The sequence below is a fragment of the Clinocottus analis genome, unplaced genomic scaffold, assembly GCF_023055335.1.
Source record: "Clinocottus analis isolate CAN_PGR_092001 unplaced genomic scaffold, fCliAna1.0.p SCAF_62, whole genome shotgun sequence".
In the NCBI taxonomy this organism is placed as follows: domain Eukaryota; kingdom Metazoa; phylum Chordata; class Actinopteri; order Perciformes; family Cottidae; genus Clinocottus; species Clinocottus analis.
In genome coordinates this window covers 120,525-140,630 of record NW_027176221.1, presented here as the reverse complement: position 1 = coordinate 140,630, position 20,106 = coordinate 120,525, and the positions used below count along the sequence as shown (strand labels likewise).

The 20,106-nt window shown below is 46.5% G+C and overlaps 1 protein-coding gene across 6 annotated transcripts in view; it reads right to left on the bottom strand.

Moving 5' to 3' along the window:
- Positions 1–19,745, bottom strand: part of opa1 (OPA1 mitochondrial dynamin like GTPase) — a 30,341-nt gene extending 10,596 nt beyond the window's left edge. The window contains exons 1-29 of one of the 6 annotated variants that reach the window (XM_068604137.1): positions 19,558–19,745; positions 18,370–18,694; positions 18,033–18,129; positions 17,732–17,839; positions 16,723–16,776; positions 15,738–15,820; positions 14,232–14,417; positions 11,759–11,812; positions 11,522–11,626; positions 11,272–11,358; positions 9,131–9,244; positions 8,913–8,993; positions 8,756–8,830; positions 8,594–8,665; positions 8,285–8,384; positions 7,986–8,116; positions 7,624–7,696; positions 7,410–7,482; positions 7,205–7,320; positions 6,307–6,371; positions 4,726–4,802; positions 3,581–3,746; positions 3,321–3,473; positions 2,982–3,090; positions 2,502–2,581; positions 2,220–2,360; positions 1,962–2,078; positions 1,756–1,849; positions 1,484–1,594 (exon numbers count right to left, since the gene is read on the bottom strand). In XM_068604137.1, coding sequence (XP_068460238.1) covers positions 1,484–1,594; positions 1,756–1,849; positions 1,962–2,078; positions 2,220–2,360; positions 2,502–2,581; positions 2,982–3,090; positions 3,321–3,473; positions 3,581–3,746; positions 4,726–4,802; positions 6,307–6,371; positions 7,205–7,320; positions 7,410–7,482; positions 7,624–7,696; positions 7,986–8,116; positions 8,285–8,384; positions 8,594–8,665; positions 8,756–8,830; positions 8,913–8,993; positions 9,131–9,244; positions 11,272–11,358; positions 11,522–11,626; positions 11,759–11,812; positions 14,232–14,417; positions 15,738–15,820; positions 16,723–16,776; positions 17,732–17,839; positions 18,033–18,129; positions 18,370–18,694; positions 19,558–19,586 — 3,076 coding nt within the window. In that variant the 5' untranslated portion in view covers positions 19,587–19,745. The other 5 variants (XM_068604140.1, XM_068604139.1, XM_068604141.1 and 2 more) reach the window with 5 other exon arrangements.
- Positions 19,746–20,106: the final 361 nt, after the last annotated feature.

The following is a 20,106-nucleotide window of genomic DNA, read 5'->3' as shown; positions in this document are numbered from 1 at the left end:
CAATGTAAATGAGAGAAATTCCTTGCTGATTCTTTATCTATTAGGCAAACTTATATTTGCACATAGGCAAGAAATACAACTCCCCACAGAGAACATTGGTGTTCTGCTTTTACAGCCTCTCTACAGACGGTTTATGGAGTGAATCCTGTGCAGGCAGGAAGGAAATAGGCAAGGAATTCCCGAGTAATGCGCTGCCAACAGCTACTGTCAGGGGGCGCTAACCAGCAGGGTGGGTCCTTCTACCCGCTGGAGTTAACACAGCCATGGAAACACCAGATAATGTCGACAGGTCCGGTCAAGTCTCTGGGGGAACAGGCCCGACATGACTGTCAACAACTGGAGGGGTCGTTGGTGCTGCCAAAAGCAAAGACATCTTCTCCATCCTTCTCTGGTTACCATCAAGAGGCTCAAACTGGGACCAGATCCATACTGGTACTGACTCATAGAAGCTCTTCCCACCCAAACACACAACAAATGAGCTTGCAATGCATGGGTCTGTTTCCAAATGACGAATCAGTTTCTTTAAACAACTGTGCTACAATATGTTCCTGAGAAAAATACCACAGAAATGATTTCACTCTTCTATTTAGTTCCTAAAACCTGAACACAAACATGTACATCTAACATAACTGTTGAACCAATGAAGGTAGCCAGCCGGCCCTTTTTGAAAAGGAGAGATATCTGAAGTATGCAGGAACACCTCAGGCTCCTACAGTATTTTAGACCACATTTTCCCAATTTAAGTGACTGAAAACTCTTGTTCAAGTTCAGAAAAATGCTCTTTGGTAAAATCCCAGTGAGTGTGATTATATTATATTTGTCGCTGAGTAACTACTAGTGACTGTACTCTGATGTGTGTCAGAAAGAGTCTGATGGACGCACACAGAGAGCCAGTCTGGGCTTGTCTTTAAGGCATGTGGGCAAAGTCTGCTGGTTAATCACCAGGGTTGTGTTAACACAAGCTAGACAGCCAGCACACTGCTGATCACACAGCAAAAAAGGTAAAAACACAGGTAAAAAAAAACTAATTTATGAGGTATTTCATTACCAACAGGCATGTCAAATATATGTGTGGTGTCATACATGCGCTGTACACACCAATGAGGGTGAACATGGTGGGTTTAGACCTAAAAGTAGGTATAGACCATTAAAAGAAAAAGTCCTTAGTTCCACATTCAGAAGTCTCGATGCCTAACAGCCCTCTCACAACGTGGCAGCAATACTGCACATTATATGAAGAATGTGATATCAGTCTGAGGGAAAAGCAACAGTAAATCTGTCTTAAAAAGAAGCTTAAATTTCCAGTTGACATGTTCTACCCTTCCTGCACTACATCAGTTTGCCGTGTCAAACCGGTCAGCACGTTTCCTTCAGCACTACTGCCCCCTACTGACATCCCAAGATGTGAAGCATTTACCCAACGCACAAGTTCATTTATGGGAGCAACTGTACGAGTTGCATCGAAGCCATTTTGTTAACTTACTGAGGTCCTCGGCCAGCTGAACGCGGCGGCCGGTGATGAGGTGGCTCTTCTTCTCCTGGTCCTCCCCAAAGTCATCCAGCACCTCCTTCACATTTTTCTCCAGTCGGCGCACTGAGAAGACAAACGGCGGAATAAACACACACACACACACACACACACACACACACACACACACACACACACACACACACACAAAAGCAGAACCATACTTTTCTTAAAATCCTAAAAACCAGCAGGCCTTTCAATGACGCACACTTATATCGGATGCTCACCCTCAGTGTTGGTGAGCTGCTGTCGCAGCGTGTTGGCTGTGATGACCTGCATCCGCTGGATCCTCCAGAACAGAACCACATCGTTGCACTCCAGCTAGAAATACATGCAGGCACACAGCTTAGCTTTGCACACATTGACTTTAAATAGAGATGAAAAGAAGTTGTAAATGAAAGACAACTCAGCATTGCTCATCCTCTGTCCGTACCTCAGAGTCCACAAAGTGCCTCTGGTAGTAGTAGAAGCCTCTCTTGCAGAGGTTACAGTGAGACAGCGCCTTCTGCAAGAAGTGTCGGCGATACAGCTGATGCCAGGTGTCCTTGATCTGACCGTGGAAGGAGATCAGTTGTTATTGGACGGCAGCACAATCAAGAACCGTCACCAGCTGAACACATAGCGGGCCTTTGTTGTATGTTAGCCACGGTCCAGACGATTCAAACTGGCCCTCCCAGTACTTTAATCTCACCAGCACAGGGTCAACTTCAACCCCTCGTCCCTCCAGGTTCTTCCTGACCGTGGTGACCTCGTCATTCGCCAGGTAGGCCGTGTGCTCATCGTGGAGCTTCAGCAAGCGCTCCAGCTCATTTTTTGTTTCATTACGAATGTGCTACAAAGTAAAAGCAAAGGAAGTGAGCGAAGAGGAGCTGCCACGGTGGTGCGGAGATGTACAGTTTGTATTGCACAGTACGATACGTAGGGATGGCACCTAATAGAGCAGCTGGTACTGGAACAGTTTGAGAGCCCTGACCTGGTCTGGTGTGCGGTTCATCCAGCTCAGCCACCTCTCCCTCCAGCCTGGACCCACCATGTCTCTGATGACGGACTCAGCTGCACGAGAGAAGAGCAGAAAGAAATGAGCATCCATGCAGGACAGGGACAGAACTGTGGATGACAAGACGACAGCAGGGAAGCATGACCTCTTCCTATTACGTGTCTGCAAATTGTTTACTAATTGAAATCAAAATGTGGCAAATTTGCCCATAAAAATGAAAGAATTTCTTTTGTAAGATTCTGTGAAACAGATCTTCCATGACTACGTTTCAACACTATCAAAATGAGGAGGGAATATGAGGCCAGATGACATCAACTGTAACTGTGCAGCTGTGCTTGTGGGCGTCTGATCTACACCTCTACATTCCAACAGGTAAAGTCATGACATCGTTGCGTCTGGGAAGCGAGTCTCGCTCAGGCTAAGTGACCCCGCACGAGCGCGTTTTGGCCGACGTACTGTCTTTGAGGCGTGACTGCAGGGTTTCTTCCATGAACTGGATGGCTGCATCCCACTGGGACTTGTCTGTGATGGAGCGGTCCTCCAGAGCGTTGTGCTGGATGACCCTCTGACAAACACACAAAGGTACTTAAGAACAAAACAAAGTAATTGCATTACATTTGAAGTCTTCTTCTCCCAGATGTGCAACATCAGCTTAGCATCAAGAGGTATTTGCGTCCATGTTAGCAGAACCAGTTTCTATGGCTTGCGTGCACATGATCATGCCAGTGTGTCTGCTGGGGACGAGTTCTCTCTCTCTGGACCGAGCACACGGCCGAGGGGCTTCACTGTGTTTACCAGGCTGTCCATGGCTCTCTCATTCCACTTGTGCCTCTTGATGCTCTCGTCCTTCACAGCCTCCTTCAACTTGTCAAAAATGTCGTCCTGGTCTTTGCCTTTGTATTCAGCCATGAAGCGGGCAAACTCCTCCTGCAGCGTCTCCCAGGCAACCTGACGAGGCCGAGAGTCGTGGGGAAAGAACAGGCTCAAATAATAACAACAACAACAACAACAACAACAACAACAATAACCCAACCTGCAGGACGTGGTTCACGTACCTCCAGCGCTTTGTGAGGAAGCTGCTTGTCGGTCCACTGCTTGAGCTTGATGTCCACGGTGGTGTTGAAGGTACCAGAGTCCATCGTCTGGGCAGCAGGCAGGTAGATGTTTTCAATCACATGGGTGGAAACGCGTTCCCACATCTTTTTCTGCAAGATGGCCTCCCTGGAAGAGTGGAAGATGATCATGACACCTTCCTCATTACAAGAGGGAAGACGGTATCTTTTGATTGGCAGCTCTGGCCGTCGTTTGGTGTTCTGACTCAGTAACATTTAACGCGCTGAAGTTCGACCGCATTGTGGTTGAATGTAACTTTATATTGTGTTTTATTCTAATTCTCATTATTTTTAGATTCATATTCAAGATGGATTGAACAAGAGAGTTTGCGACAAAGTTTTTTCCAGGTGTTCAGCTCAGTGATGAAGAAAACAACGAGTGAAGAGGGATCGCTCTCGGCTGACCTTCTCGGCTGTCTGCAGCTTCCTACCAGCTTCAGTCTGACCTGCTAGCAGCTAACAGCCTGCTCACTCCGGCTCTGCAGCGGGACGATACAACAAAACCCACGACACGAGTTCCCCTCAGACCAGACGGTGCTGTGCCTTCCTCATTCATCATAAACACACTCATATTTCATTAGGCTCCCCTTTTGTTCAGGGAAGCACTCACTGCCAATAAGCGCCATCTCCGATACCGCTGGCTGGCTAACAGGCCACCCCGCTACCTTCCATTGGCCATTCATCAAAGTATTGATCTGGGGGAACTGACGGCACGCACACTGGGGACGGCCACAGCTCTGCATCTCCTTTAGCGAGGTTTTCCTCACTGGGGCGAGGTCTGACTTTACATTCATTCACAGATAAATACAGCAAGACGCTGACCTGCCGTTGGCTCTAAAAATAGCTTCCAACTGTCTGGTTGAGTGATGGAGCGTAAACACTTAAATGAATTGCTTTAAAAAGACAACACAGTTCAGTCCTCACGAGGTGCCAAAGACCGAAGCCCTCCAAAGAGTGGACACTACATTATGATCTACATGAGCAATACCAAAACTGACATTGGATGGAGAAATGTTTGTGCTGCTAACAATACATGCTGATAACATTGTTTTCTAAGAATAATGGACATTAGCTGGTTGTAAACTTACCAGTGTTGTGGGGTCACTTGACTCAAACTTATGACTTCATCCAAGATTTCATTTTTGGCTTTTTCGAAAAGTTCATTCTGCAAAAAAACACAACATCAGTATTGTGACTCTTGGAGAACTCAAATGTGTGTTTAACTGTTTTATAAACTCGTGTTTATCTTATGAATCCTTTGAATTTCAAAACAGGGCAACCAATGACCTTATTTTCCCTCATACATTTTGGATTAAGGGTTAAAGAGCAATGTAACCGTGTTAAAGAGCAATGTAACCGTGTTAAAGAGCAATGTAACCGTGTCAAAGAGCAATGTAACCGTGTCAAAGAGCAATGTAAACGTGTTAAAGAGCAATGTAACCGTGTTAAAGAGCAATGTAACCGTGTCAAAGAGCAATGTAACCGTGTCAAAGAGCAATGTAACCGTGTCAAAGAGCAATGTAACCGTGTTAAAGAGCAATGTAACCGTGTTAAAGAGCAATGTAACCGTGTTAAAGAGCAATGTAACCGTGTTAAAGAGCAATGTAACCGTGTTAAAGAGCAATGTAACCGTGTTAAAGAGCAATGTAACCGTGTTAAAGAGCAATGTAACCGTGTTAAAGAGCAATGTAACCGTGTTAAAGAGCAATGTAACCGTGTCAAAGAGCAATGTAACCGTGTCAAAGAGCAATGTAACCGTGTCAAAGAGCAATGTAACCGTGTTAAAGAGCAATGTAACCGTGTTAAAGAGCAATGTAACCGTGTCAAAGAGCAATGTAACCGTGTCAAAGAGCAATGTAACCGTGTCAAAGAGCAATGTAACCGTGTCAAAGAGCAATGTAACCGTGTTAAAGAGCAATGTAACCGTGTTAAAGAGCAATGTAACCGTGTTAAAGAGCAATGTAACCGTGTTAAAGAGCAATGTAACCGTGTTAAAGAGCAATGTAACCGTGTTAAAGAGCAATGTAACCGTGTTAAAGAGCAATGTAACCGTGTTAAAGAGCAATGTAACCGTGTTAAAGAGCAATGTAACCGTGTCAAAGAGCAATGTAACCGTGTCAAAGAGCAATGTAACCGTGTCAAAGAGCAATGTAACCGTGTTAAAGAGCAATGTAACCGTGTTAAAGAGCAATGTAACCGTGTCAAAGAGCAATGTAACCGTGTCAAAGAGCAATGTAAACGTGTCAAAGAGCAATGTAACCGTGTTAAAGAGCAATGTAACCGTGTTAAAGAGCAATGTAACCGTGTTAAAGAGCAATGTAACCGTGTTAAAGAGCAATGTAACCGTGTTAAAGAGCAATGTAACCGTGTTAAAGAGCAATGTAACCGTGTTAAAGAGCAATGTAACCGTGTTAAAGAGCAATGTAACCGTGTTAAAGAGCAATGTAACCGTGTTAAAGAGCAATGTAACCGTGTTAAAGAGCAATGTAACCGTGTTAAAGAGCAATGTAACCGTGTTAAAGAGCAATGTAACCGTGTTAAAGAGCAATGTAACCGTGTTAAAGAGCAATGTAACCGTGTCAAAGAGCAATGTAACCGTGTTAAAGAGCAATGTAACCGTGTTAAAGAGCAATGTAACCGTGTTAAAGAGCAATGTAAAGGTTTCCCACCCGGTCCAGCTCTCTCAGGCGAGGGTAGTTGTTCTTCCACTCCGTCTCCAGGTTGAAGCGAGACGCTGTGGTGAGAAGAGACAGAGCATTTGGATTCAAACATCTGATTGAAGAATACAAGTGAATATGAATGATTTCATCATGAAGCCTCCAACTCAACCCGACCCATGAAATGTCTAAATCAACTCTAAGATGTCGTATGCTCATTCCCTGGATATCTGCTGCATGTTTCTTACCTTTGATGTTACGCTCAAACAATAATTATGTGGAGAAAACAGTCAACGACCGGACAGGTAGAGGCTTATATTATTATTAATATTATTATTAATCTTATATGAACTTGATATGACAGAAACGCAGCTTCCAGACTACAAATGGTGCCGTGAGTAAATATTGATGAGGCACACTCGGTCTCCTAACTGGTCCCTCAGGAGGAGAGGGAGCCAATCACACACACTCTATCAATACACACACACACACACACACACAGTAGAGATTAGGCTAATTGCTGGTTTGTGGGGCCACAGCGGCGCCAGGCCTGGAGGATGGAGGCCGGCTGTGGGTGATTTGATGGGAAATGGATCGATATGCTGCACAATGGGCCTGTGGGGTCTACAGTCTCATGGCCATAAATCTCCTGCGCTGTTAGCAACGGGCCTGAGATTGTCTAGACTTGCTGCGGCTGGAAAGCAGGGCTGAGAGAGGAAAAGTGTGGCAGGGAGGTGTGAGGAGAGAAGAGAAGTCGTAGCACCTGTTCCTTGTACTGAATCAACTCCTACCGTGTTCATTCACACCATCGAAACAAGGCATTGGATGGGAACAATCACTCAGCGACACAAACAACAAGGCATATAAATCCACCCTGGGATGAGAGTCAGTCCCACAGAGTCAGTCTCACCTTTGAAGACATCCGCCTGCTGCTCAACAGACTCTCTGACCATCTTCCAGAAGCAGTCGGAGACGGCCAGACTCAAGTTCTTTGTGGTCACTTGGTGGGCCTTCAGCATGCCGTCCCTAGTTCATACATTCATTCATTGTCAGCTATAAATCAATTCATTTGATGAAGCAATAATGTCACGCATTAATAATCATGTTGAACTTGCCTTAGTAATCGAGAGTTCTGGAAAAAGTCTTCCTCATAGTCTTTAATGGAGTCTATGCTTTCACCACTGCTCCCTGCACACAAGGTGAGTTCAGTCAATTAGATGAATTACATCATCATCATCATCATAATAATAAGTCTCTAATAACAGAATGATACCACATAATTCAGCAGAAACTCCCCTTGAAGATATGATGATTATTAGTGCACGTTACCTTTCCCTGTCACCACTGCAAAGTAGCCCAGAGCCTTCATGGGAAACAGCTTTCCTTCCACTATCTGCTGGATCTGAGAGGCAAAAAACAAAAAGGACTTTCTTAATTCTGACACCAGTCCACTCCGTAAGCTTCCCCAGCTAGCTTAGCTTAGCTCATTGAAGGAGCACTGAGTCAGATAAAGGAGCGGAGCGCCCTCTTGTGGAGCGTTAGCTTATGGACACAGTGGTGAGCAGGGGTCGTCCTTTAATCAGAGGATCGGCAGTTGGATCCCCGGCCCTGCGAGCCGCGTCAGTGTGATCTTTTACTCATACAGTAACATTTTGTTGGATTGTATGTTTGGGACATTCAAGCCATCTTACTCTGTTTGGGCTGGCCAGGTTTTTCTCAGCTAAGTCCACCTTGGTCAGGACAAAGATGGTCCTCTTCCCCTGAGGGTCCATCTGGCTGACGAGGTCCGTCACAATGCTCCTCTCTGCATCCACACTGCCATCTGAAGCAGATCAGGAGGCACGTGAGAGATGACGGCGGTGTGGATATTATGACAAAGAGGGCGGGAGCAGTATGAACATCATGTAAGATTGGTTTCCTCCGTTGGTCTCTAAGTCCTCTGACAGACCATCGCCCCGCTCACAACGGATGAAACAACCTCTGGCCTCACCCTGAATACAGAGGATGATCGCGTTGGGGTTCTGCATGTAAGCCTTGCTGATGCTGAAGATGGTTTCCTTGGTATCTGCTGCCATGCCCGCAGTCACAGTCTGAGAGACACAAACAAATGTAAAGCCAACTTTTAATTACGTTATTTATGAGGACAAGTGTGATCTATTGGCTAAAGTACAAAGCTCAACCAGTACACAAAGAATGTCCTGCAAACAATAAAAACAACTGAGCAATACAAGTAGCATCCAGTATGAAGTCAAATACACTGTACACATGTCCACCTTTTGAATTGTATATGTATACTGACATTGATGACTCCTGGCAAGTCAACCAGCACCATCCTCTGGATGCCGGGGCCTTTGACACTCAAGGATATTGTCTGACGAGCAGAAATAAAAGATCATTCTTCTATAAAACATGACAGATCAACAAGTCGCTGCTTTTCAACAATCTGAATGGAAGCACTCACCTCACAACTGACGGTCTGTCCCTCCTTCACACTCTTCCTCATCCTCAGCTCAATCTCATGCCTCAGAGCAGCGAGCTGCAGGACAACGGACGAGGTGCAACACATGAAGTTAGCAGGTTACACAACAAACAGCGAGCGCTCGCATTCATCCACTTACGTCGTCCTCCTTGGTGAGATCAAACTCTCGGCCGCTGTCCTTGAACATGGCCACGTGGTGCGGCCCTTCGCTGAGCGTGACCTGCAGAGGGGGATGCATGCGGGTTCCTTCACATTTACCTCGAAGATTCTGGCTAAAAATGTCTGCCAATGTTATAATTTTATGACAAATTCAGAGAATACACAAAGGAAACATTATGCAACCTCAGCCTCACAAACCTTCACAGGAGAGCGAGTCATCATCTCTCCTGAGCCTCTGGGGAAGATCCTGGCCTGAGCGATCATCTCCAGCACACTGGTCTTCCCTGCACTCTGATCTCCAACCACAACCACCTGAGGAGGAGGAGGAGAGAGAAGGACGAGGACGAGGAGTAAGGACGAGGAGAGAGGAGGAGGAGAGAGAAGGACGAGGACGAGGAGTAAGGACGAGGAGAGAGGAGGAGGAGAGAGAAGGACGAGGACGAGGAGAGAGGACGAGGAGGAGGAGGAGAGAGAAGGACGAGGACGAGGAGAGGAGGAGAGAGAAGGACGAGGACGAGGAGAGAGGAGGAGGAGAGAGAAGGACGAGGACGAGGAGAGAGGAGGAGGAGGAGGAGGAGAGAGAAGGACGAGGACGAGGAGAGGAGGAGAGAGAAGGACGAGGACGAGGAGAGAGGAGGAGGAGAGAGAAGGACGAGGACGAGGAGAGAGGACGAGGAGAGGAGGAGAGAGAAGGACGAGGACGAGGAGAGGAGGAGAGAGAAGGACGAGGACGAGGAGAGAGGAGGAGGAGAGAGAAGGACGAGGACGAGGACGAGGAGAGAGGAGGAGGAGGAGGAGGAGAGAGAAGGACGAGGACGAGGAGAGAGGAGGAGGAGGAGGAGAGATAAGGAGGAGGACAAGGAGAGAGGAGGAGGAGAGAGAAGGACGAGGACGAGGAGAGAGGAGGAGGAGAGAGAAGGACGAGGACGAGGAGAGAGGAGGAGGAGGAGGAGGAGAGAGAAGGACGAGGACGAGGAGAGAGGAGGAGGAGGAGGAGAGAGAAGGAGGAGGACAAGGAGAGAGGAGGAGGAGAGAGGACGAGGAGAGAGGAGGAGGAGGAGGAGGAGAGAGGAGGAGGAGAGAGAAGGAGGAGGAGGAGGACGAGGAGAGAGAAGGAGGAGGAGGAGGAGAGAGAAGGACGAGGACGAGGAGAGAGGAGGGGGAGGAGGAGAGATAAGGAGGAGGACAAGGAGAGAGGAGGAGGAGAGAGAAGGACGAGGACGAGGAGAGAGGAGGAGGAGAGAGAAGGACGAGGACGAGGAGAGAGGAGGAGGAGGAGGAGGAGAGAGAAGGACGAGGACGAGGAGAGAGGAGGAGGAGGAGGAGAGAGAAGGAGGAGGACAAGGAGAGAGGAGGAGGAGAGAGGACGAGGAGAGAGGAGGAGGAGGAGGAGGAGAGAGGAGGAGGAGGAGGAGGAGGAGAGAGGACGAGGAGAGAGAAGGAGGAGGAGGAGGACGAGGAGAGAGAAGGAGGAGGAGGAGGACGAGGAGAGAGGACAAGGAGAGAGGACGAGGAGAGAGAAGGAGGACGAGGACGAGGAGAGAAGGAGGAGGAGGAGAGAGAAGGAGGAGGAGGACGAGGAGAGAGGAGGAGGACGAGGAGAGAGGAGGAGGAGAGAGAAGGAGGAGGAGGAGGACGAGGAGAGAGAAGGAGGAGGAGGAGGACAAGGAGAGAGGACGAGGAGAGAGAAGGAGGAGGAGGAGAGAGAAGGAGGAGGAGGAGAGAGAAGGAGGAGGAGGAGGACGAGGAGAGAGAAGGAGGAGGAGGAGAGAGAAGGAGGAGGAGGAGAGAGAAGGAGGAGGAGGAGAGAGAAGGAGGAGGAGGAGGACGAGGAGAGAGGACGAGGAGAGAGAAGGAGGAGGAGGAGAGAGAAGGAGGAGGAGGACGAGGAGAGAGGACGAGGAGAGAGGACGAGGAGGAGGAGAGAGAAGGAGGAGGAGGAGGACGAGGAGAGAGGAGGAGGAGGAGGACAAGGAGAGAGGACGAGGAGAGAGAAGGAGGAGGAGGAGGAGGAGGAGGAGGAGGAGAGAGAAGGAGGAGGAGGAGGAGAGAGAAGGAGGAGGAGGAGGAGCAGGAGGAGGAGGAGAGAGAAGGAGGAGGAGCAGAGAGAAGGAGGAGGAGAGGGACAAAAGGACAACAGCATGAGGACAAAGTAGAATACCAAACAGAGGCACTAAGTGATCAGAATCCATGAAATATAACATACAAGTTTACAAATTTGAAGTTAAGGATTTATTTCAATCAATAAATCATCCAGTTTCCAAGTAACCATAAACAAATAGTTCATATGATAATCTATGCATAATCCATGCATAATCTCTGTAGTGAGAAAGGCTTACCCTGGGTAGGTGGTCCTGGGTGTTGTAATTGGCATCATAGTCTGACAGGATGTCCAGGACTTCAGAATACAAGTCAATAAGGGATTTCTACATTGGATGACACAACAGCGATGCATATGAATGGTTATTAACATTTTAATTGGTCCGGAGTGACGATGAAAGCAATAATAACTAAAATAAAAGAGGAATAACGAGTATCCTGTGAAGCCTCATGTGTGTGTTGAGCCTTTGTGCTCAAGGTTTAACACACCTTGACTTTCCTTTGGTGAATCCCTTTATCATCTTTTTGCAGCACCACTTTCCTCAACTCTTTATTCTCCTTCTCCACTCGTTCCAGCATGCGCTGATATTTTAGCTGTGGGATAAAACAGTAGAATCTAATCAATCAATCAGCATCATTAGGGTTTGCCCCAAACCTGGTGATATAAGGCACACCTTATTTCAAAATCAAAGCTCTTAAACAGGATTCGGGCGGTTTGCACTGTACCTGCGTACGCAGCAGCTCTTCTTGAAGCTGGTCGATCCGTTCTCTGTCTGACGACTAGAGGTTGAAGTAGAAGAACAGAAAAAGAACAGCAGCAAAGTTAGTCAATGCTTCTGACTGTTGTGAAGAAAAGGCTTCTTGTTATTGTGCAGCTTCACACCACAAAGGTTCATTACGTGCACAGTCTGACAGAGAGAACTGCAGTTTTTAGATCAATTAATGCAGAAGAGAGAGGAACAAAAATCAAACGTCAGGCAGACACCACGCATTCTGGTGTGACTCCGCTTCCATCAACAAGCTGGAATTCATTAACAATCACAGTGAGCCCTGAAAAACACAGATCCATTGAATTGCAAATGATTTTCCATGATTGGGCAAACCTCCTTTGATTACATAGTTTGTACAGTTTGTCAGGACGACAGACAGGACAGAAAGCAGGAGACAGAGCAGACATGAACAAATGGGTCATTTAACAAGACACTACAGTTTAGAACAAGCGGTGAGCCGTCAGTCATGTTCCGCGATACGCTCCAACAGCGTATTCAAATGTGTTGTTTTCCCAGAGTCACACCATGCAGCTGGTAGCCACTCCACCCCATGCAGTGTTTCTGTGCATTACTGCAGCGCTGCTGCTGAGGAGGATGAGGATGAGGATGATGGGCATTATCCATCCAGTCGCATGAGCGAGTGAGACTGAGCTACGTCACTGTGCTTCTGCAGCCAGGCTGTGAAGGAGCACGCCAGCCTGGCAGACTACGGGCTGATCCTGGTGGACGTACTAAAGCATTTGCTCGTGTGTTTGCGCTTCACACATTATAAAAGCAGCTTAGTGTAGAGGGCCAGACACCAACCAGTGTAAAACATGTCGCCGTCCAGTGCATGAGCAATCACTACGTCCAGCAGAGGTTTGTTAACTTCATGTGGTGCGTTCTACCTGAAGATGTGTCGTCGTGTTCGCTGCAGGGCCGCAGCACTCGAATGCATCGTTGAGGAATGAATTATCGTAAAGAACTAAGAACTGCTTCTAAACCTGCGTTTGATCTTCACGTGAAATCTTAAACTGCTTCTTACGAAGGAACTTCGTTAAAGAACAACTGAACCGCAGATGTTCTAATCTCTCAGGCGATGTTGAGTCAGTCCACCGTGACGACACGTCGGGTGTGTAACAGTCGCAAAAGAACAACTGAGCGCACACAACCGGACACACCCACACACACACAACCACACACACACAACCACACCCAATCACATCCAACCACACACACCCACACACACACAACCACACACACACAACCACACCCAATCACATCCAACCACACACACCCACACACAACCGCACACACCCACACACAACCGCACACACCCACACCCAACCACACACAATCACATTCAACCACACACAATCGCACACACAACCACACACACCCACACACAACCACACACAACCACACACACCCACACACAACCGCACACACACAACCACACCCAATCACATCCAACCACACACAACCGCACACACCCACACCCAACCACACACAATCACACCCAACCACACACAATCACATCCAACCACACACACCAGTGATGCAGGCTGAGGTCAGATGTGCAGCAGTAAAATCCTGCTGGTAGAAATATAATAGTGTATTTTGAGTGTGTACTCCATGTCTGTGAGTGTGTACTCCATGTCTGTGAGTGTGTACTCCATGTCTGTGAGTGTGTACTCCATGTCTGTGAGTGTGTACTCCATGTCTGTGAGTGTGTACTCCATGTCTGTGAGTGTGTACTCCATGTCTGTGAGTGTGTACTCCATGTCTGTGAGTGTGTACTCCATGTCTGTGAGTGTGTACTCCATGTCTGTGAGTGTGTACTCCATGTCTGTGAGTGTGTACTCCATGTCTGTGAGTGTGCACTCCATGTCTGTGAGTGTGCACTCCATGTCTGTGAGTGTGTACTCCATGTCTGTGAGTGTGTACTCCATGTCTGTGAGTGTGTACTCCATGTCTGTGAGTGTGTACTCCATGTCTGTGAGTGTGTACTCCATGTCTGTGAGTGTGTACTCCATGTCTGTGAGTGTGTACTCCATGTCTGTGAGTGTGTACTCCATGTCTGTGAGTGTGTACTCCATGTCTGTGAGTGTGTACTCCATGTCTGTGAGTGTGTACTCCATGTCTGTGAGTGTGTACTCCATGTCTGTGAGTGTGTACTCCATGTCTGTGAGTGTGTACTCCATGTCTGTGAGTGTGTACTCCATGTCTGTGAGTGTGTACTCCATGTCTGTGAGTGTGTACTCCATGTCTGTGAGTGTGTACTCCATGTCTGTGAGTGTGTACTCCATGTCTGTGAGTGTGTACTCCATGTCTGTGAGTGTGTACTCCATGTCTGTGAGTGTGTACTCCATGTCTGTGACATGTCTTCTCTGCAGCGGTGACCCTGGAGGAGGCGTTGGGGGGGAGGGCGGAGCTAAGTGGACCTTCACCTTGCGTTTCTGTTGAGGGGGACTGGGTTTCGGAGGCGGAGGCGCACTGGGAGCAGGCGCACTGGGAGCAGGCGCACTGGGAGCAGGCTCTGGCGCTGGGGGACTATTGGCCGTTGCGGCCCGCCGGACCTCTTCCTCGTGCTGCTGGATCTGCTGCTGAATAAGAATGAGCTCTCCCAGCAGACCCTGCTGGGGTACGTCATAGTGAGAGACAGGTAGCAGCGACACACAGGGACCAGCCGGACGGCGATGCCGCATCCAAACACTTCAACAGAGGAAACATGACCCGCGTCTCATTCCCTGAGAGCAAAGCAGCTGTTCAGGCTCCAGAAGGATGATTCAGCCAAAGCTCAAGTTTAACAGAATCAAGGTCTTTGGCTTTGTTAATCTGGCCACCGTTATCAGAGCTACCCAACAAAGTCAGTCTCTCTCTAACTTAGAAGGGAGATGCTAAACTTTGCCGGCCTGAAGGCAGATGAGGTGACTAATACCACAACCAGCACCTCTCAGCAGGTGGCGACCACAGGTTCTCTTTCCTCGCCAGCGAGCACCACATTGACTCAATGCCTGATTCTCATACTTACACCTAGCAGTAAAAAATAGTTTTTAATGTAAATGTAAAATAAAAACCAAGTACAGACGACAATGTGCGGCAACACAAATCATGTTCAGCCATTTTGAACATCATGGGTTTGATGATGTTCAACATAATGAGGATTAAAATAAGCAAAGGGAAGCAGGAAGCGATGCTGCAGGTTTACTTTAGAGTCCCAACATGACATCACTTAACTTGATGCTTTTTTGTATTATTTCTGCACAGAATATTTGATGAATATGGTGAAAAAGCAGGAAATAGGAGAAGACAAGATCATTATTGTTTAAACGCTGCTCTTCTTAATATTCGTTGTCGAACCTTCACATCACGTCATCAGTTTCAAACTCTTACAGTAATACAAACATACAAAAGAGAAGAAAAAAAGAACACAACTTAAAATGAAGACATGACAGAGAGGACAACAGTAATGAAAAAAACCTAGATATGAAATGTTCTGCCAGAGACGGCTGTATCATGTAAAGCCAGCAACATGAACTAGAGGTAAGAAGCATGAAAGTAGTTCTTACCCACAGCATGAGGTGCATACGTGGGAATGAAAAGCGTACACATTTCATCATACTGTTACTGCCATAAAACAGGATAAGAGATTTGTGATAATGCAGGCGCCAGCGCGTGAAACTCAATTTTCACTTTCAGATGAGCTGATTGAATCAAAATGCACTCAAGTTCCTCGTATTACAAAGTGCATTTACTGTACGGGACACTTTACATCCAGGTATAAGTATTATAATGTTGTTTAAGAAGGAACTCATGTGGGAGCACCAGGGGTTCAAGGCCTTACAATACAAATCATTCTACATTCATTTGATTCAACAGTTCTTGCTACTGAAGTGAAAGCCAGCTGCAGAGACGACTAAGCTGAGCAGCGTCAGCAGCGTTGACCAACTTACCTTTTTGTATTGCTTGTCGCTGCCGTCTTGTGTCGTCGAGGTCGGAGAGTCGGTGGCTTTCAGTGGAGGATCGGCCGATGTTTCTAGCAGAGGAGACAGGGACAGAGAAGGGCCTTCCTTGTAACAAAGCTTTGACGACGGACAACTGATATTAACAACCTTAAGGAGGCAGCGATGGGGAAAAGAATGCCAGATAACTAACATTTAAAGCATGCATACGATTAGAGAAATTAGGCGAATTATTAAAAGGTCAAATGTTTGGAAAATCTTGCACCGCCTTGAAGGTCTAAAGATATAGAGTACAAACAGGTTCATAACTACGCTGTAAACACATTGATGTGTATCTAAGGACACATAAAACACATATTTTCCTGCAGGCCATAAAAGGGTGTGGCTCGTTGCTGGTCCATGACTCACAGGAGAGGTGCGGTCCGTCTTGCAAAGTGTCTGGACAAAGAGTTCAGAAAGCTCTGCTCTTCCATAATGCATATGAGGATATATTATTATCTGTGTGTTTTCCAAACATTTGATTAAAAATAACTAAAAGCAGACATTAGTGAAAATAATGACAGAAAGCCACCCGGACTGCCAGGGGAGAGAAAGGTGGAAGTCAAAGGAGGCAACAAGACAAAGAACAGCCACGCAGGTTAAAGAGGCTCAGAGGGAAGAGACACACTACAGAAGATCAGGAACAAATCATTTGAATCCTGTTCGGTTATTGACAATATTTAACTTCACTTTCTTTTCATAAACTTGAGCTTGTATGTATATGAACTAGGGAATAGTACCCATTTCACTTCTCAGGGTAACATTGGATGTCTGCATGAACAAGCATAGTCTTGTGACTGTCACACAGACCTGCATCCACCACGAACACCACTACCGCCTTGAGGGCCCAACCACGGCCACACCGACACGGTGGCCATCGTGACAAACGGCGGGACAGAGGGGAGGAGGCGGCGCTACGAGTGTGGGGTTTACACACCTAACAACAGATGCAGACCAGAAGCTCCTTTGACTTCACTACCCAAACTCACACCTGTAAAGAATGTGGAGGAGGACAGGAGGGATGGGGAGGAGGAGAAAGGAAGAACAACACAAGATAAAAAATCATAACAGACAGAAGCAGAGGGATGGTGTTCGAAGCAGGGACACGGCTAAATGATGAGCATTACAACAAAGTCGCTTTAAGAGAAGCAGCCGCTTAATGAGAAATGGTTAAAAGAGATAAGCACACGTCAGCCTGGGCCTGATCGCCTGCACAGTGAGGAAATCAATGCTCCGAGCTGAGATTAGCTTCAGATATATGTTTTTTAACAAGCAGACTGTCTGGGAAAAACAAAACCTAGTGATAAACACAATGTGTAAAGAAGGTGTAGTGGGCAATTGTCCCGTAAATAAAAAGAGATAAATATGAATCAAAAATAAACCAAAATTAAAAAGCCACTGATGCACCGTAGGCATGAAATTTACGCAGCTCCAAATAATGCAGGGTCCATGCGGGAGTTTCGGTTTTGCTGATGTTTTATTGTAATTTAAACAAACAAACAAAAGAACAAAATAACCCCCATGCTGCCGACCCCGTCCTGATCTGTCGTCTTTGATGGCTGGTAAAAAAAATCATAGGCCTACCCAGGTGCATCATGGTCCTATACCTGTCTACGTCTTTATACACACACCAGGTGCCCACAGCATGACCAATAAACCCCAATTAACAAACTGAAAGACTAAGTAAACGAGCATAGAAAAAACTATCCTAATACATCAACTAAATCTAACCAAAATAAACAACTATAATTAAACAATATTACTTAAAAAATAATAATAAAATAAACCGATGAGTAAATGTTCGCTCATCTTTTCTTTAAGTCTGGGATGTATTATGTACAGACAGAAAGCAATGCCCATGTGGAAGACGATACCTTTTTACAGACACTGGACGTGTGCAAATGATGCAGTAACTTCATGAAATAGTTGAGCTTTGGTTCACTCACCAGAGGACAGGAGGCTTTTGAGGAAAGTGAAGTTCTCGCCTATCTTGTTGAGGTCAGGTAGAAGTTTGGCTATTTCTTCACTCTCTGGTAGAGCTTTGGCCAGTTTATCTGTGGATACCAGAGAAAACAGGTCCAGTGGACAGAAAGGTCGTCTCACCTCGTGATGCAGAATAGTGCAGCCACATGTTCAAGTATAACCGAAGAATAATTGCTTCCGATTACAAAAATAACTTTCCTAACCAGGAAGACAATACCAAGTATTCAAAAATTGTAATCATGACATTAAAATGAAAACACTTACCAAGATCAATTTGTTCACTCAGTTCCCAGACAAAATCTGGTATGACCCAGTTGTATTCGCTAAAATCAGGCAGCATTTCCTTCCACTCGTCATAGGTCTGGAGACAAACATCATACGTTTATGTTGTTATCTTCACATCAATGAAAGTTTAACCTCCACGGTTTTCAATAAGCACCAGCATGCCATCACAGCTTTTCTTTTTTTAATTTACATAATGAAAATGTACCACAATCTACTTATTGTGAGTGTTTGTATTCGGATCCCTGATCAAATCCTATATCGTCTCATACCTAACCACTTAATACTAGTTCAGAAAACTAACGGAGACAATGCCAACCTTTTTAGCAGTGTACCCTCCTCCCACTGCCGACCCCAGCAGAATGTACCGCAGCTTCAGCAGCCGGGCAGCGAGTTGGGCAACCCAGAAATTGCGCTGCTGCTGGTGGCCACGGCCCCCCAAACCCGGGGCCGGCTTGGGAGGCCGCATGGGCAGCCGTGACAAGGAGGTAAAGTAGCGGGCTGCCGTGCGGTGAGGGGGGCGCTGGGCGTTGGTGTTTCCAGAGTAGCGGTGGTGGATGGCTCGGGACAAAGGGTGCAGTTTCTGCAGCGGTACCCGAAACCTCATGCCCATGTTGGTGGAGACCAGATTCCTGCAGGCCACGCTGAGAGGACAGAGACACAAGATAGTGTGAAACACTAGATCACCTTGCCTCTTGTCATTAAACAGCATAACCCGGAATATATAATCTCAGTAGAAGCTTCTGGTCATTCCCCGTCCACCCAGTTCAATCAATGATGGTACTTGATCTGTACAAAGTGGAACCACATTGTTTTGTATCGTGAGATTATATTCTGCAAGATAAAGATGTGGTAGGCGTCAAAGAATTAAGAAAATGTAAATGAACTAAAATGTCATTGTGTCCAGCCTGTGGCTCCATCATCAGGTGAAGGCCTCGGAGTAGTTATCTGAGCCTGCGGGATATTCCATCGATTCTGTTCGTGGTCCGTTTAGTCTCTTGCTGAGCCCACAACGCTGCAAGAAGCTGGCGAAGAGAAGCTCTGAAAGGCAACGTCATCTAATGCTAACGACGTTGACGTTACCAGACAGCGAAAAGCGTTCAAAATGTAAGATATGCAAGTAAAGCCGTCACTGTGAAGATCTATTACTATCACATGCTTAGCTCTAAAAGGCACGTCAACTCAAACCATACGAGATAAACCACATTCACCTAACTCCAGTTAGCTCGCTAGCTAGCTAGCTACGTTACCTGGCCAACGTCAAAATCCACCACAGCGTCACATGTCGATTTGAAGATTATACTGTCAGTGTCAGTTCGTACAGTCCAGAGTGTACAGAGTCAAACTAACGATGGGAGTTGCAGGACTGCCATGTACACGTGATAGGTAACGTTTGCGAGCTTGGCTGTCCTCAGCTGTCAAACTAGCCAGAGAGCGCTGCGCTTTCCTTTTACAAAACATAACAACGAGCTTCTGGTGTCGTTACCTTCATCAAACGGCTACTCACCAGGCGGCTTTACTCCCGACACGCAGCATGTTGCTGTTATCAACAGCGGGTTCACACAAATCTCTCAAACTCACTCTTCAAGCACGGTAATTCATCTTTGCAGATGGTACACATTTGCTTGCCTGTTATGGCAGCTAACTAGCTCGTTTGCTAACAAGGACACAGCGCAGACTGCCAGCCTACTTCCGGTGAGCTGTGCTACTATCAAATAGAAACGGACAGAAAACGCATCGGTGAAATAGTTCCTACATGTCGGCGCTACAGGGACATCACTTTGTTAATCCAGTAGAAATTTAAGTAATCATATTTAACTACGAGACAGTAAATGATTCAATATAAATGTAAATTAAAAATGACTAAAAATAAATCTTTCAGAAACAAGTACTTACTGTTTACAGCATTTAGTTAAAGCCACACGACTAAATGCACAGATCTGTGCAATGCATGTTTTCGTATGACTGCGCAGCTGTCCGTCAGTGCTCAATTTAATCTTTAATCTAAACTGCACCCTTCTATTCATAAGACCCAGTTATCAGTACTGTCCATGTA